At 43.7% G+C, this 18,259-nt stretch overlaps 1 protein-coding gene across 1 annotated transcript in view; it reads right to left on the bottom strand.

Annotated features, from left to right (window-relative positions):
• The window catches only part of ulk4 (unc-51 like kinase 4), a 261,713-nt gene that overhangs the window by 202,233 nt on the left and 41,221 nt on the right, over positions 1 to 18,259 (bottom strand). Inside the window, exons 20-22 of the mRNA XM_046335393.1 lie at positions 7,566 to 7,727; positions 7,024 to 7,212; positions 3,412 to 3,539 (exon numbers count right to left, since the gene is read on the bottom strand). Of these exons, the coding sequence (XP_046191349.1) occupies positions 3,412 to 3,539; positions 7,024 to 7,212; positions 7,566 to 7,727 (479 nt within the window). The remainder of the gene's footprint in view (positions 1 to 3,411; positions 3,540 to 7,023; positions 7,213 to 7,565; positions 7,728 to 18,259) is intronic.

Here is an 18,259-nt window from a genome sequence, read left to right on the forward strand (position 1 = left end):
AGAGAAAGGGAGGGATAAGAGAGAGAGAGAGAAAGGGAGGGATAAGAGAGAGAGAGAGGGAGAGAGAGAGAGACGTGTACGTCCACAGACAGGGCTGGCTAGCAGTCTAGACTGTTTAAACTGCAACTAGGCCAATTCATTTCCATTTCTAAATATGATGTAGAGTTCACATGCTATCAAGATACTTTTTTTTTTAACAAAAGTTAGTCCTGAAACTTTCACAACTACATTTGTTATGAAACTTTGCATTTAAATATGTCATTTGATTTCTTCACAATTTAGTATTTTAGCAAGGCGCTACTGAAATACTCAGAAATAATCAATAACTCTGCACCAATTATGTAAAGTAAGAACAAGTGACTGACTGTCCAACATACAACCTGGTATAACTACTATCAGCTAGATCCAAATGGACCCAGAGCTGTCCTACTTCCTCTTCATAATTATAGCAGCTCGCGAATGACAGACAACATTCAACCCTTATCAAAAAAACATCTCTTCTTCCCTCGTGAGTTTGATTCGGGATTCCACCCCTTTTCCTTCTATCTCAAATCCTGAGGCCTAAAATAAGTTATCCTGACATAAATTGGTTTACAATGATCGTTTGCTTGAGCAACCAGTGAAATGTATTAGAGGAAACCATTTCTCCAGTTGCTGAACCATTTGATAGACCTCATTTAACTATTTTTACACAACGTTGCTCTTTGATATTGGTTCTAGGCTGAGGATTTAAGGCATCTATTAAATTCCAGTCTTCCTCTACAAAGCCAAAATAGTGGTGTTGGACACATTTAATTATGTGTGTGTGTGTGTGTGTGTGTGTGTGTGTGTGTGTGTGTGTGTGTGTGTGTGTGTGTGTGTGTGTGTGTGTGTGTGTGTGTGTGTGTGTGTGTGTGTGTGTGTGTGTGTGTGTGTGTGTATCAAATCAAATGTTATTTGTCACACGCGCCGAATAAAACAGGTGAAATGCTTACTTACAATCAACTAACCAACAACGCAGTTTTAAGAAGAAAATTAAAATAAATTAAAATATAAATAAAAACACAAGAAAAATAAATACATCTAAATATTTTTTTTAATTCAATAATTAAATTATATAATAAATTAAATTACAAATAATACATTTAAAAAAGTAACAATTAATTAAAGAGCAGCAGAAAAATAACAATAGCAAGACTATATACATGGGGTACCAGTCAATGTGCGGGGGCACCGGATAGCCGAGGTAATTGAGGTAATATGTACATGTAGGTCGAGTTATTAAGGTGACTATGCATAGATAATAAAGAGAGTAGCAGCAGCGTAAAAGTGTGTGTTTGTGTGGGGGGGGCTGGAGTCTTATGGCTTGGGGGTGGAAGCTGTTTAGAAGCCTCTTGGACCTAGACTTGGCACTCTGGTACCGCTTGCCATGCGGTAGCAGAGAGAACAGTCTATGACTGGGGTGGCTGGAGTCTTTGACAATTTTTAGGGCCTTCCTCTGAAACCGCCTGATATAGAGGTCCTGGATGGCAGGAAGCTTGTCCCCAGTGATGTACTGGGCCGTACGCACTACCCTCTGTTGTGCCATGCGGTCGGAGGCCGAGCAGGTGCCATACAGGCAGTGATGCAACCATGCTCTCGATGGTGCAGCTGTAGAACCTTTTGAGGATCTGAGGACCCATGACAAATCTTTTCAGTCTCCTGACTGAACGACTGCCTTGGTGTGCTTGGAACCATGTCAGTTTATTGGTGATGTGGTCACCAAGGAACTTGAAGCTCTCAAACTGCTCCACTACAGCCCCGTCGATGAGAATGGGGGCGTGCTCGGTCCTCTTTTTCCTGTAGTCCACAATCATTTCCTTTGTCTTGATCATGTTGAGGGAGAGGATGTTGTCCTGGCACCACACGGCCAGGACTCAGACCTCCTTCCTATAAGTCTCATCATTGTTAGTGATCAGGCCCACCACTGTTGTGTCATCTGCAAACTTAATGGTTTGCCGACCCACACCAATTTGCATACGCCCCAAAAGATCCACAGATGATACAATCTCCGTTGCACTCCATACTGCCTTTTCACACCTGGACAAAAGGAACATCTATGTACGTACGGGGGACGATGTCATCCATGCACTTATTGATGAAGCCAATGACTGATGTGGTGTACTCCTCAATCCCGGAACATATTCCAGTCTGTGCTAGTAAAACAGTCCTGTAGCTTGCATCCGCTTCATCTGACCACTTTCTTATTGACCGAGTCACTGGTGCTTCCTGCTTTAGTTTTTATTTGTAAGCAGGAATCAGGAGGATAGAATTATGGTCAGATTTGCCAAATGGAGATTTGCCAAATGGAGGGCGAGTGAGACCTTGGTGCGCGTCTTTTATCCCTCTGGTTGCACATTTAACATGCTGGTAGAAATGAGGTTTTCCTGCATTAAAGTCCCCGGCCACTAGGAGCGCCGCCTCTGGATGAGCATTTTCCTGTTAACTTATGGCAGTATACAGCGCATTGAGTGTGGTCTTAGTGCCAGCATCGATTTGTGGTGGTATGTAGACAGCTATGAAAAATACAGATGAAAACTCTCTTTGTAAATAGTGTGGTCTACAGCTTATCATGAGATACTCTACCTCAGGCGAGCAAAACCTTAGATTTTGCGCACCAACTGTTGTTTATAAATATACATAGACCGCCACCCCTTGTCTTACCAGAAGCCGCTGTTCTATCCTGCAGAAAAAGCTTAAAACCCGCCAGCTGTATGTTATTCATGTCGTCGTTCAGCATCGACTCGTGAAACACAAGATATTACACTTTTTAATGTCGCGTTGGTAGGATATACGTGATCGTAGTTCGTCTATTTTATTATCGCTTGATTGTACGTTGGCTAATAGGACCAATGGTAAAGGTAGATTACCCTCTCGGCATCGGATCCTAAAAAGGCATACGGATCTTCGTCCACGATACTGCAGTCTCTTACTCCTGCGAATGACAGGGATGTGGGCCTTGTCGGGTGTCTGAAGTAAATCTTTCCCGTCCGACTCGTTGAACAAAAGGTATTCCTCCAGTATGAGGTGAGTCATCACTGTCATGATATCTACAAGCTCTTTTCGGTCATAAGACATGGTGGCAGAAACATTATGTACAAAATACATACAAATAACGTGAAAAAACAAACAATAGCACACTTGGTTACGGGATCATAAAACAACAGCCATCTCCTTCGTGTAGGTGCGTGTGCTAGCGCGCGTGTGTGTGTGTGTGTGTGTGTGTGTGTGTGTGTGTGTGTGTGTGTGTGTGTGTGTGTGTGTGTGTGTGTGTGTGTGTGTGTGTGTGTGTGTGTGTGTGTGTGTGTGTGTGTGTGTGTGTGTGTGTGTGTGTGTGTGTGTGTGTGTGTGTGTGAGAGAGAGAGAGTGAATGTGTAGTAGACCTGTCCATACCTAGAGTTGCAGCAGAGTAGCAGCATGTCCCTGTTGTTGCAGATGACCTGAAGGAGAACCAGGAAGGCCTTGGCTCTGATGACAGAGGACGGGCTCTCCAGTGAACGCATTATCTTCACCACAAAGTCCTGTAATGACAGACAGCCACTCCATTAAAGGGAGAGTTCACTGTTTTGGCGTTATGATACAATCCATTTGATTATCATTGCTACCTACAATAACAAAAAATGCTAGCCAGGAGATTCTGGAATTTCCCTAAAAAAACAGCCATATTTAAAAATGATTTGGATGAAACAACACACAAGGGTAAGTCAGAACTATCCCTTTAAGATATGCTGAACTGTAATGGAGTCAAGTGGGATTAGCTAAGCCTTAGCTGACCAGTAGAGTCAGCTATAGTGTTGACCTGACACTGAGTCTTAGCTGACCAGTAGAGTCAGCTATAGTGTTGACCTGACACTGAGTCTTAGCTGACCAGTAGAGCCAGCTATAGTGTTGACCTGACACTGAGTCTTAGCTGACCAGTAGAGTCAGCTATAGTGTTGACCTGACACTGAGTCTTAGCTGACCAGTAGAGTCAGCTATAGTGTTGACCTGACACTGAGCCTTAGCTGACCAGTAGAGCCAGCTATAGTGTTGACCTGACACTGAGCTACACTGAGTCTTAGCTGACCAGTAGAGCCAGCTATAGTGTTGACCTGACACTGAGCTACACTGAGTCTTAGCTGACCAGTAGAGCCAGCTATAGTGTTGACCTGACACTGAGCTACACTGAGTCTTAGCTGACCAGTAGAGACAGCTATAGTGTTGACCTGACACTGAGCCTTAGCTGACCAGTAGAGTCAGCTATAGTGTTGACCTGACACTGAGCTACACTGAGTCTTAGCTGACCAGTAGAGCCAGCTATAGTGTTGACCTGACACTGAGCTACACTGAGTCTTAGCTGACCAGTAGAGCCAGCTATAGTGTTGACCTGACACTGAGCTACACTGAGTCTTAGCTGACCAGTAGAGACAGCTATAGTGTTGACCTGACACTGAGCTACACTGAGTCTTAGCTGACCAGTAGAGCCAGCTATAGTGTTGACCTGACACTGAGCTACACTGAGTCTTAGCTGACCAGTAGAGACAGCTATAGTGTTGACCTGACACTGAGCTAAACTAAGTCTTAGCTGACCAGTAGAGTCAGCTATAGTGTTGACCTGACATTGACCTGACACTGAGTCTTAGCTGACCAGTAGAGTCAGCTATAGTGTTGACCTGACACTGAGTCTTAGCTGACCAGTAGAGCCAGCTATAGTGTTGACCTGACACTGAGGTACACTGAGTCTTAGCTGACCAGTAGAGCCAGCTATAGTGTTGACCTGACACTGAGTCTTAGCTGACCAGTAGAGCCAGCTTTAGTGTTGACCTGACACTGAGTCTTAGCTGACCAGTAGAGCCAGCTATAGTGTTGACCTGACACTGAGTCTTAGCTGACCAGTAGAGCCAGCTATAGTGTTGACCTGACACTGAGCTACACTGAGTCTTAGCTGACCAGTAGAGCCAGCTATAGTGTTGACCTGACACTGAGTCTTAGCTGACCAGTAGAGCCAGCTATAGTGTTGACCTGACACTGAGTCTTAGCTGACCAGTAGAGCCAGCTATAGTGTTGACCTGACACTGAGGTACACTGAGTCTTAGCTGACCAGTAGAGCCAGCTATAGTGTTGACCGGACACTGAGGTACACTGAGTCTTAGCTGACCAGTAGAGCCAGCTATAGTGTTGACCGGACACTGAGGTACACTGAGTCTTAGCTGACCAGTAGAGCCAGCTATAGTGTTGACCTGACACTGAGCTACACTAACCTGGAAGGCTCCCTGTGGGCTGCTACAGGTGTTATCACTTACACTGTCTGGAAGGTGCTGGGAGGGTGGAAACGACAGCCTCTCCAAAACAATACACTTATCATAAAACCATAGGTTAATGGGACTAATTGGCTCAACGCTATTTACTGGGCAGCAAATTAGTCAGAATTGATTAACTTTCACAATCAGGAGGAAAATGGAAAAGGACAGCAGAAGTAAGACAGACATGAACACTCCTAAATACTGTGATTAAATACTGGCTGTTGTTGTGTGTGAGCAGTTGAGTTAATTCATTTCAAAAGCCTCTGGTCTACCCTGCTGCATAAACTGTAATTACATCAACAGTATTCCAAGCTGCACTAGAAGATTGTTGCAGCTCCTTCCCCAATTAGTGGAGTTGCTTAGAGATTCATTGAAATAAAACATTTATGCAAAGACAATGCATGAATAAACAAGGCTTTCCGGACTTCTATTTGTCAAGGGAATTAATGAGGAAAATGTATAGCATTTTATAATTGGTGCAAAGGTGACGCAGTAAGTTGTATGCACTCAAAGACTTGTTTTCCCAAGTTACATTGGAAATGGACATGTAGATGAATTCAGGTCAAACTAAATGACCAATGGTAATCTCACAGAACCTTGAAGGCAGCGATGTACAGTACCTTCTTAAATCACTTTCACCGGCTCATTTGTGTCTATAGGAACTTTACAGGGAGGGAGGGCCTTGTTTGTGCATTAACAATCCTGCTGCTATTACGAAACAGTACTGCCCCTCTTAGTGGAGAATCCTGAAAGCAAGATGAATATTTAAAGATAATCATCAGTAGGAATAAGGCATGTTTGTTCAAGTCTCAGTGACTGGGAGTCAAGTCAACCTCAGGAAATAAGAGAACTCCTCTCTTTGAAGAAAATGATTCTCTCCCATCCCAGTTGGTGAGGCCCTGAGACAGACTAGACATCACATGCAGACAAATCTTTCTCTTTCTTATCTGCATCTTATCTGGCTTTGGCTGCATGTGTTCCGTTGGGACAGATTTATATTCCATCATTTGTTCATACTTACAACTAACCCTAACTGGGCCAGAGGATTAAAGATAGAGGGAGATGGAGAGGAGAGAGAAGAAGAGGAGAGGAGATGGGATTCATCTCCTGTGTTGGCTGGAACTAGCAGCACAAGCCGATAATGGCCAATTATCTGTCAGAGGTTAGGGAGAGGGCGGCGGTGCCGGGCCAGATGAGATGTTTAATGCTGAAGAAGATGGCACAGGGCTGAAACACGTCCACACAGAGACAACACCAATCCCATACAGCTATGGCACGGGCCACACTCTTAGCCTCACAGTGACAGTTGAATGAAGGAGGGGCTATAGTTGTGCTTTCATTTCCTGCGTCCCAAATGGCACCCTATTCCCTATAGTGCACTACCTTTGCCCAGGGCCCAATGGGTCAAAAGTAGTGCACTATTTTATTTTATTTTTAACCTTTATTCAACTAGATAAGTCAGTTAAGAACAAACTCTTATTTACAATGACGGCCTACACCGGCCAAACCAGGACGACGCTGAGCCAATTGTGCACCATCCTATGCGACTCCCAATCACGACTGGTTGTGATACAGTTGGATTCGAACCAGGGTCTGTAGTGACGCGTCTAGCACTGAGATGCAGTGCCTTAGACCACTGCGCCACTCGGGAGTCATGTAGGGAATAGAGTAGCATTTAGGACTGTTGGTATTTAACAAGGTTACACTACAGTATCCTACATACCCGCTCCTGGACTAGTCTGTGTAGCTGGGCGTGGGCCCCTGACGCCAGCATGGCAGAGAACATGGTGAGTATGTGCTGCTGGACACGGCTGATCCCCGACACCAGGCTGGCTAAGACGGCTGGCAGCCCCACCTTGTCAATCACACTGTGGAAGGCACTGGCTGAGAGGCGGGTGATTCTGCACAGGGCCTGTATGAAGTTAATAACACAGGAAGGCCTCAGTCATCATCAAGTTCACTTTCAAACACATCTGGCTTCTAAAAGTGGCTGAAGTGCCGGATAGGCAGGGTTTGTACATTTGGGACTATTGCATTGGTTTCTTTGTGTCAGACAAACTCAAATCAAGAAACAGTTTAAATAGGAACCTAGGTCTGGCATCAAGATATTAGTCCCAATGCAGGTTATATACATGGACCTAAACCATCCAGCGGTATTTCATCAGTACACACAGTATCTCTACTTCAATCACAAATGAAAGTGAAATATTGTAGTGAATGAGTGAGTTCAGGTTTCCCTGGTTAGTGTATTGTGTTTGTACTTACTGAGATGGCGCTGACGCGTAGTGAGTCGACACTGGAGTGTGTGAACAGGTACCAGAGCATGGGCCCTATCTCCCCGGTGATGAAGCCCTGGGCGTAGTGAGACACCGGGGTACACACGTTCTCCACCATCTTACACACCATGTGGTTCACAACCAGCTCCTCCTAAAGACACACATACAGACACACACGCGGATGGACATACACACACGGATGAACCCAACACACAATACAATGGAATGCCCAAGATAGGTTAGCTAGGCTAAATAAAACACAATCCTGAATCCTACAAGGACCTGAAGGTCACACCTCAAAGAAAAGCAAAACAGAACAAGTGGCGAGTAACAATTTGATTTACACAAATCATTACAATGGCTAGAATGTGAAGTGGTTCATTACCCACCACGCATCCATTATATACCACATATCCATTATATACCACACATACATTATATACATTTAAGTCATTTAGCATTTAGCACACATCCATGATATACTACCCATCCATTATATACCACACATCCATTATATACCACACATCCATTATATACCACACATCCATTATATACCATTCATTATATACCACACATCCATTATATACCATTATTATATACCACACATCCATTATATACCACACATCCATTATATACCACACATCCATTATATACCATTATATACCACACATCCATTATATACATCCATTATATACCACACATCCATTATATACCACCATTATATACATCCATTATATACCACACATCCATTATATACCACACATCCATTATATCCATTATATACCACACATCCATTATATACCACACATCCATTATATACCCACATACATTATATACCAGTCATTTACCACACATCCATTATATACTACCCATCCATTATATACCACATATCCATTATATACCACACATCCATTATATACCACACATCCATTATATACCACACATCCATTATATACCACACATCCATTATATACCACATATCCATTATATACCACACATACATTATATACATTTAAGTCATTTAGCATTTAGCACACATCCATGATATACTACCCATCCATTATATACCACACATCCATTATATACCACACATCCATTATATACCACCCATCCATTATATACCACACATCCATTATATACCACACATCCATTATATACCACACATCCATTATATACCACACATCCATTATATACCACACATCCATTATATACCACACATCCATTATATACCACACATCCATTATATACTACCCATCCATTATATACCACACATCCATTATATACCACACATCCATTATATACCACATTATATACATCCATTATATACCACACATCCATTATATACCACACATCCATTATATACCACACATCCATTATATACCACACATCCATTATATACCACACATCCATTATATACCACACATCCATTATATACCACACATCCATTATATACCACACATCCATTATATACCACACATCCATTATATACCACACATCCATTATATACCACACATCCATTATATACCACACATCCATGATATACTACCCATCCATTATATACCACACATCCATTATATACCACACATCCATTATATACCACACATCCATTATATACCCATCCATTATATACCACACATCCATTATATACCACACATCCATTATATACCACATTATATATCCATTATATACCACACATCCATTATATACCACACATCCATTATATACCACACATCCATTATATACCACACATCCATTATATACACATCCACACCCATCCATTATATACCACACATCCATTATATACCACACATCCATTATATACCACACATCCATTATATACCACACATCCATTATATACTACCCATCCATTATATACCACACATCCATTATATACCACACATCCATTATATACCACACATCCATGATATACTACCCATCCATTATATACCACACATCCATTATATACCACACATCCATTATATACCACACATCCATTATATACCACACATCCATTATATACCACACATCCATTATATACCACACATCCATTATATACCACACATCCATTATATACCACACATCCATTAAGTCACCTTGTTACCCTGGTTCCACTGGGTTACATCATAAGCTTATTACTCCATTAAAACGTGGAAATGAGGCTCACTAGTAACAACCTAATGAACATAGCGTTCACTAGTTAAAACCAGTATTCTACCACAGTACCTTTCTGAACTACAGTCGTGGACAAAAGTTTTAGATATTAGATATTTTTGTCGGATGTTACTATGGAATTTTGAAGTGTAATTACAAGCATTTCACAAGTGCCAAAGGCTTTTATTGACAATTACATGAAGTTGATGGAAAGAGTCAATATTTGCAGTGTTGACCCTTCTTTTTCAAGACCTCTGCAATCCGCCCTGGCATGCTGTCAATTAACTGACTGATGGCAGCCCATTGCATAATCAATGCTTTGAGTTTGTAAGAATTTGTGGGTTTTTGTTTGTCCACCCGCCTTTGAGGATTGACCACAAGTTCTCAATGGGATTAAGGTCTGGGGAGTTTCCTGGCCATGGACCCAAAATATCGATGTTTTGTTCCCCGAGCCAATTAGTTATCACTTTTGCCTTATGGCAAGGTGCTCCATCATGCTGGAAAAGGCATTGTTTCTCACCAAACTGTTCCTGGATGGAACAATCCCTGTACCTTTTGCAGAATATCAGTCTGTCCCTGATGTTTTTCCTGGAGAGAAGTGGCTTCTTTGCTGCCCTTCTTGACACCAGGCCATCCTCTGAAAGTCTTTGCCTCACTGTGCGTGCAGATGCACTCACACCTGCCTGCTACCATTCCTGAGCAAGCTCTGTACTGGCGGTGCCCCGATCCCGCAGCTGAATCAACTTAAGGAGACGGTCTGGGCGCTTGCTGGACTTTCTTGGGCGCACCTGAAGCCTTCTTCACAACAATTGAACCACTCTCCTTGAAGTTCTTGATGATCCGATAAATGGTTGATTTAGGTGCAATCTTACTGACAGCAATATCTTTGCCTGTGAAGCCCTTTTTGTGCAAAGCAATGATGACGGCACGTGTTTACTTTGCTGGTAACCATGGTTGACAGAGGAAGAACAATGATTCCAAGCACCACCCTCCTTTTGAAGCTTCCAGTCTGTTATTCAAACTCAATCAGAATGAGAGTGATCTCCAGCCTTGTCCTCGTCAACACTCACACCTGTGCTAACGAGAGAATCACTGACATGATGTCAGCTGGTCCTTTTGTGGCAGGGCTGAAATGCAGTGGAAATGTTTTTTTGGGGCATTCAGTTCATTTGCATGGCAAAGAGGGACTTTGCAATTAATTGCAATTCATCAGATCACTCTTCATAACATTATGGAGTATATGCAAATTGCCACCATACAAAGTGAGGCAGCAGACTATGTGAAAATGTATATTTGTGTCATTCTCACAACCACATGACTGGACTGTGTCCAAAACAGCACCCTCCTCCCTACTCGTTTTGTGCAGAGCCCTTGAGGCCTTGGCCAACAGTAGTAGTGCCCTATGAGACCTGGCACTCAAGACAAGACAGGTTATGTCCACACTGCCCACAAAATGAGGTGGAAACTGAGCTGCACTATCTAACCTCCTGCCCAATGTATGACATTTACATCATTTACATTTAAGTCATTTAGCAGACGCTCTTATCCAGAGCGACTTACAAATTGAGAGCGGGAGAGACAGCGAGAGAGAGACAGCGAGAGAGAGAGACAGCGAGAGAGACAGAGACAGCGAGAGAAACAGAGACAGCGAGAGAGCGGGAGAGACAGCGAGAGAGAGACAGCGAGAGAGAGAGAGACAGCAAGAGAAAGAGAGACAGCGAGAGAGAGAGAGAGAGAGAGAGAGAGAGAGAGAGAGAGAGAGAGAGAGAGAGAGAGAGAGAGAGAGAGAGAGAAAGAGGGCTCTAGGTTCTGATATAGTTGAGGTGCTGAGTAGGAGGACACCTGCACTGATTGACAAGCTGCTAGAGGGCGAGTGAGGAGTTAAGGAAGCTACGTCCCAAATGGCACCCTATTCTGTACATAGTGCACTACTTTTGACCAGAGTCCACATAGTGCACTATATAGGGAATAGGGTGCCATTTGGGACAGACCCGAAAGAGTGAACATAGTGAGGGGGAACATTCCAGTCAAAAAGGCCTTGTTGTGTCAGTAGAACAAGTCAACCAGAAACAAATACAACTCAAGTCAAGATACTCCACACAGCACAGCAGCCTCAAGGTTTCTCTTCTCTCTCCACACAACAACCATACCAAATCACTGTGAAGAAAAGCTGAGGCTGTTTTTTTAAACACGCCCGTTTGTACAACTAACTATGTTTCATACCGGTGTGGACATACTGTACACAGACTCCCTTTTCACAAAGGTAAGGCACGCTGGAGGCTACTGTGTATAAGGTGTGCTGTAACTCAGAGCATGTTTTAACCTGATGTTACAAAGGCAACTATACTAGACTAAAACAGCATAAACAAAACACACACAGAGAAAACCTTGGAGTCATGCGATGCGTCACTACTTATTCCAACCTTTCAGAAAGTGAAGTCTGAAAATGGCATTGAAAATATAATGTTATGAACAGAGGCAGGGAGGGGCATTGAAAATATAATGTTATGAACAGAGGCATGGAGGGGCATTGAAAATATAATGTTATGAACAGAGGCATGGAGGGGCATTGAAAATATAATGTTATGAACAGAGGCATGGAGGGGCATTGAAAATATAATGTTATGAACAGAGGCAGGGAGGGGCATTGAAAATATAATGTTATGAACAGAGGCATGGAGGGGCATTGAAAATATAATGTTATGAACAGAGGCAGGAGGGGCATTGGGAACAGAGGCATTGAAAATATAATGTTATGAACAGAGGCAGGGAGGGGCATTGAAAATATAATGTTATGAACAGAGGCAGGGAGGGGCATTGAAAATATAATGTTATGAACAGAGGCAGGGAGGGGCATTGAAAATATAATGTTATGAACAGAGGCATGGAGGGGCATTGAAAATATAATGTTATGAACAGAGGCAGGGAGGGGCATTGAAAATATAATGTTATGAACAGAGGCATGAAAATATAATGTTATGAACAGAGGCAGGGAGGGGCATTGAAAATATAATGTTAAACAGAGGCAGGGATTGGGAACAGAGGCATTGAAAATATAATGTTATGAACAGAGGCATGGAGGGGCATTGAAAATATAATGTTATGTTATGAACAGAGGCAGGGAGGGGCATTGAAAATATAATGTTATGAACAGAGGCAGGGAGGGGCATTGAAAATATAATGTTATGAACAGAGGCAGGGAGGGGCATTGAAAATATAATGTTATGAACAGAGGCAGGGAGGGGCATTGAAAATATAATGTTATGAACAGAGGCAGGGAGGGGCATTGAAAATATAATGTTATGAACAGAGGCAGGGAGGGGCATTGAAAATATAATGTTATGAACAGAGGCAGGGAGGGGCATTGAAAATATATTGTAAAGAACATCAAATTAGCTAAATAGCTATTGCTATTGGGCCTACCAATAGCAAATCATACTGCTTGTATACGAGTGGCTCAGGATTTCTTTTGAGAGAAAAGGTTGGAGAACCCTGATCTAACTCAATGAACAAAGGGAATTGGTCCCTGGTACAAATATAGTGGACTAAATAGAAAATAGGGTGCCATTTGGAAAACAGCCATTAAACAGGACATTGGGCACACCTGTGGAGTGGAGTGCAGGCTAATTCTCAATGTTTCTCATTAAAACACTGCTACTGTATTAATACTAGCATTTAACACACTGGGAATAAATGTACATAGGATGCAACAACAACAAAAAGTTTCTCATCCAAGAAGTTCTCAAAATGCGTGGGCATGAGAGCTATATTAAACACCAATTATTTCCTTGTTTAACAAGAAACATTTAAATGACTTAAATTTGTTTTGCAGATATACTGTAGATAACCCTGGACTAACTGGAAAATCATTCTAAACAGGAGTCTAATTCAACATGAAACGGGATGAAAGCATTTAACTAATGTCTAGACTGTAGGGCCTAAAACCCTAACCTAGGGCTAATACTGTAGGGCCTAAAACCATAATCTAGGGCTAATACCGTAGGGCCTAAAACCCTAACCTAGGGCTAATACTGTAGGGCCTAAAACCATAATCTAGGGCTAATACCGTAGGGCCTAAAACCATAACCCAGGGCTAATACTGTAGGGCCTAAAACCATAATCTAGGGCTAATACTGTAGGCCTAAAACCATAACCCAGGGCTAATACTGTGTTGCCTAAAACCATAATCTAGGGCTAATACTGTAGGCCTAAAACCATAACCTAGGGCTAATACTGTAGGCCTAAAACCATAATCTAGGGCATATACTGTAGGGCCTAAAACCATAACCTAGGGCTAATACTGTAGGGCTAAAACCATAATCTAGGGCTAATACTGTAGGCCTAAAACCATAACCCAGGGCTAATACTGTGTTGCCTAAAACCATAATCTAGGGCTAATACTGTAGGCCTAAAACCATAATCTAGGGCATATACTGTAGGGCCTAAAACCATAACCTAGGGCTAATACTGTAGGGCTAAAACCATAATCTAGGGATAATACTGTAGGCCTAAAACCCTAACCTAGGGCTAATACTGTAGGCCTAAAACCATAACCTAGGGTGTATACTGTAGGGCCTAAAACCATAACCTAGGGCTAATACTGTAGGGCCTAAAACCATAACCTAGGGTGTATACTGTAGGGCCTAAAACCATAATATAGGGCTCATACTGTAGGGCCTAAAACCATAACCTAGGGTGTATACTGTAGGGCCTAAAACCATAACCTAGGGCTAATACTGTAGGGCCTTAAACCATAACCTAGGGTGTATACTGTAGGGCCTAAAACCATAACCTAGGCTGTATACTGTAGGGCCTAAAACCATAACCTAGGGCTAATACTGTAGGGCCTTAAACCATAACCTAGGGCTAATACTGTAGGGCTAAAACCATAACCTAGGGTGTATACTGTAGGGCCTAAAACCATAACCTAGGGCTAATACTGTAGGGCCTAAAACCATAACCTAGGGCTAATACTGTAGGGCCTTAAACCATAACCTAGGGTGTATACTGTAGGGCCTAAAACCATAACCTAGGGTGTATTCTGTAGGGCCTAAAACCATAACCTTAAGAACCATAAACCATAATAATGTAGGACCTACATGGGGTTTGAACACAAAACTATGAGGACAAAACAGTTCAATGCAGCTCTTTACTAAGCTTAGTATCTCCACTACACGAGGATCGAAAAAGCCCCAGTAAACAATTCTATATGAGAAGAAGACTCTTATCATAGTGGTAGCTATAAGTCTTTACTAAGCTTAGCCTTTGTGTCTCCTCTAGTTTGAGCCTGTGCTGTATGTTCTCCCAGAGTGTTAGCCGTGTCAGACTGAGAGGAGCCCTGCAGTCTCTCTTGTGGTTTCCCCAGCCTGCAACAAGTGCCTGTGTGTAATTATGTCCCTTTTGAAGCAGCAGCGCAGCACCTGGACCAGAAGAACGCTCTATGTAAATTCAGGACCGCCAGCTAAGCCTTTCATTATCCGGCTTGTTTTCATCTCTCTGCTTAGAACTCTATCCTCTCCGTTTAAAAATGGCATGTTTAATGAATAAGAGTGATATTAAAACCAAAAAATATCAAAAGGGGTTTTAACTTTGTGAAATGTGTATTTAGAAGATTACAGAAGAATGCAAAGATGGAGCTGGCATGTAGTACGTCAGACAGCAAAACACCTACAAGACAGTGTGGAAAGGATCTCGGAAATGATTACCATTCAGTACTACAATACTTTAAGATACAACCTCCCTTGAAGAATGTCTACGTTCTTTTAAAAGAGACACTTCCCACTCGGCACACACTGGCTGAATCAATGTTGTTTCCACGTCGTTTCAATTAAATTACGTTGAACCAACGTGGAATAGACGTTGAATTGACGTCTGTGCCCAGTGGGTTCTCTAGCTCACAAAAAATGAAAATATTATTGATCTTTGCAAGATGGACCAGGTCAACACCCTAAAGATTGATGCTTCCTTCTGGAGCAAAACATGTATTCATTTGTTTTTGTTAAGCAGCATTAAATGTCCTTCCACACAAACAGAGAGTATCTGTCATTATTATTGCAGGACATTGAATTGCATGTCAGAAATCCATATGTAGAAATGTAGCAGTGTGTGATGTAGCTGGTTATTATTACGAGTCATCCAGCGGTAATTCGTCCCAAATGGCATCCTACTCCCTATATAGTGCACTACTTTTAAACGGATCCAAAAGTAGTGCACTATATAGGAAATTGGGCTATGCTTCAGAGAGAGATTAGGCTGCAGCTGATTAGGAGCAGAGCATTACAGTAGCTCCTGTGTTGGACTGATACATGTTTAATGTGAGTGGAGAGCTGTGTGGAGTGGAGCGGTGCGGTGGCCAGGACTAGGAGATAGAGGAGGAGGGTTGAAGCCCCTGGCTCCCTCTCCCTGGTACAGATACACCACCTCAGCCTCTGTTCCCAAACACACCTTTCATCATTGGCAATGGGTACATCTTCTTCACGCTCATAAATATTTCCTGCAGGCAGCTCAAGTCTGGCCCATCTCTCTCTCTCTGTCCTCTCAGTCGTTTCTCCTGCCCGCCTCTCTCTCTCTCTCTGTCCTCTCTCACTTGATTCACCTGCCCCGTCTCTCTCTCTCAGTCATTTCTCCTGCCCGTCTCTCTCTCTCTCTGTCGCTTCTCCTGCCAGTCTCTCTCTCTCAGTCGCTTCTCCTGCCCGTCTCTCTCTCTGTCGCTTCGCCTGCCCGTCCTCTCTCTCTCTGTCCTCTCTCTGTCGCTTCGCCTGCCCGTCCTCTCTCTCTCTCTCTCTGTCCTCTCTCAGTCGCTTCTCCTGCCCGTCTCTCTCTCTCTCTCTGTCCTCTCTCAGTCGTTTCTCCTGCCCGTCTCTCTCTTTGTCGCTTCGCCTGCCCGTCTCTCTCTCTCTCTCTGTCCTCTCTCAGTCGCTTCTCCTGCCCGTCTCTCTCTCTCAGTCGCTTCTCCTGCCCGTCTCTCTCTCTCTCTCTGTCCTCTCTCAGTCGCTTCTCCTGCCCGTCTCTCTCTCTCTGTCCTCTCTCAGTCGCTCCTGCCCGTCCTGCCCGTCTCTCTCTCTCTCTCTCTGTCCTCTCTCAGTCGCTCCTGCCCGTCTCTCTCTCTCAGCCCGTCTCTCTCTCTCTCTCTCTCTCTCTCTCTCTCTCTCTGTCCTCTCTCAGTCGCTTCTCCTGCCCTCTCTCTCTCTCTCTCTCTCTCTCTCTCTCTCTCTCTCTCTCTCTCTCTCTCTCTCTGTCTCTCTCTCTGTCTCTCTGTCTCTCTCTCTCTCTCTGTCGCTTCTCCTGCCCGTCTCTCTCTCTCAGTCGCTTCTCCTGCCCCGTCTCTCTCTCTCTCTCAGTCGCTTCTCCTGCCCGCCTCTCTCTCTCTGTCCTCTCAGTCGCTTCTCCTGCCCGCCTCTCTCTCTGTCCTCTCTCACTTGATTCACCTGCCCCGTCTCTCTCTCTCGCGCCTTCTCCTCCCAGTCTCCCTATCTCTCGCTTCCTTGCCATGTCTTCCCAGTCTCCTTCTCCCTTTCCATCTCTGGCATTCAGGCTCCCCTCTCTCTCACGCCCAGACTTTCCCTCCATCTTCCTCTCCCTCCTGAAACATTTGCTGATGCTGCTACACTCGCTGCAATGTTACGGTATGTGGGTTGCTGCCCTTAACAAGAGAACAAGCAACTCTCTTCTTGACATCTTATTCTCACAGTTTGTTTGGGCTTTCAGAATCAGCTGTGGTCATGAAAATCTGACACGCAAACACAGCTAGAATTTCAGTTAAGTGCATTTAACATACAATCGCCGGCCAGTTTATTAGGTACACCCATCTAGTACTGGGTCGGACCCCTTTGCCTCCAGAAGAGCCTGACTTCTTTGGGGCATGAATTCTACAAGTTGGAAACATTCCACAGGGATGTTGGCCCATGCTGACGTGATGTCATCACGCAGTTGCAGCAGATTGGACAGCGGTTCTCCACCGCCACCAGCCTGTACCGTTGACACCAGGCAGGATGGACTCATGCTGCTTACGATAAACCCTGACTCTGCCATCAGCATGACGCAGCAGGAATCAGGATTTGTCAGCCAAGGCATTGTTTTTCCACTCCACAATTGTCTAGTGCTGGTGATGGCGTGCCTGCCCACTGGAGCCGTTTCTTGTTGTTTTTAGCTGATAGGAGGGGAACTGGTGTGGTCGTAGTAGCCCATCCGGGACAATAATCGACGAGTTGCGTGTTCTGAGATGCCGTTCTGCACACCACTGTTGTACCGAGCCATTATTTGTCTGTTTGTAGCCTGCCTGTTACTGTAGCTTGCATGATTCTTGCCATTCTCATTCGACCTCTCTCATCATCAAACTGTTGTCGCCCACAGGACAGCCACTGACTGGATGTTTTTTGTTTGTCGCACCATTCTGAGGAAACCCTAGACACTGTCATGCATGAAAAGCCCAGGAGTCCGTTTCTGAGATACGAGACCTGGCGTGCCTGGCACCGACCATCATACCACACTCAGTCGCTTAGGTCACTCATTCTAATGTTCAATCAAACAGTA

The sequence above is a fragment of the Oncorhynchus gorbuscha genome, unplaced genomic scaffold, assembly GCF_021184085.1.
Source record: "Oncorhynchus gorbuscha isolate QuinsamMale2020 ecotype Even-year unplaced genomic scaffold, OgorEven_v1.0 Un_scaffold_738, whole genome shotgun sequence".
NCBI lineage: Eukaryota > Metazoa > Chordata > Actinopteri > Salmoniformes > Salmonidae > Oncorhynchus > Oncorhynchus gorbuscha.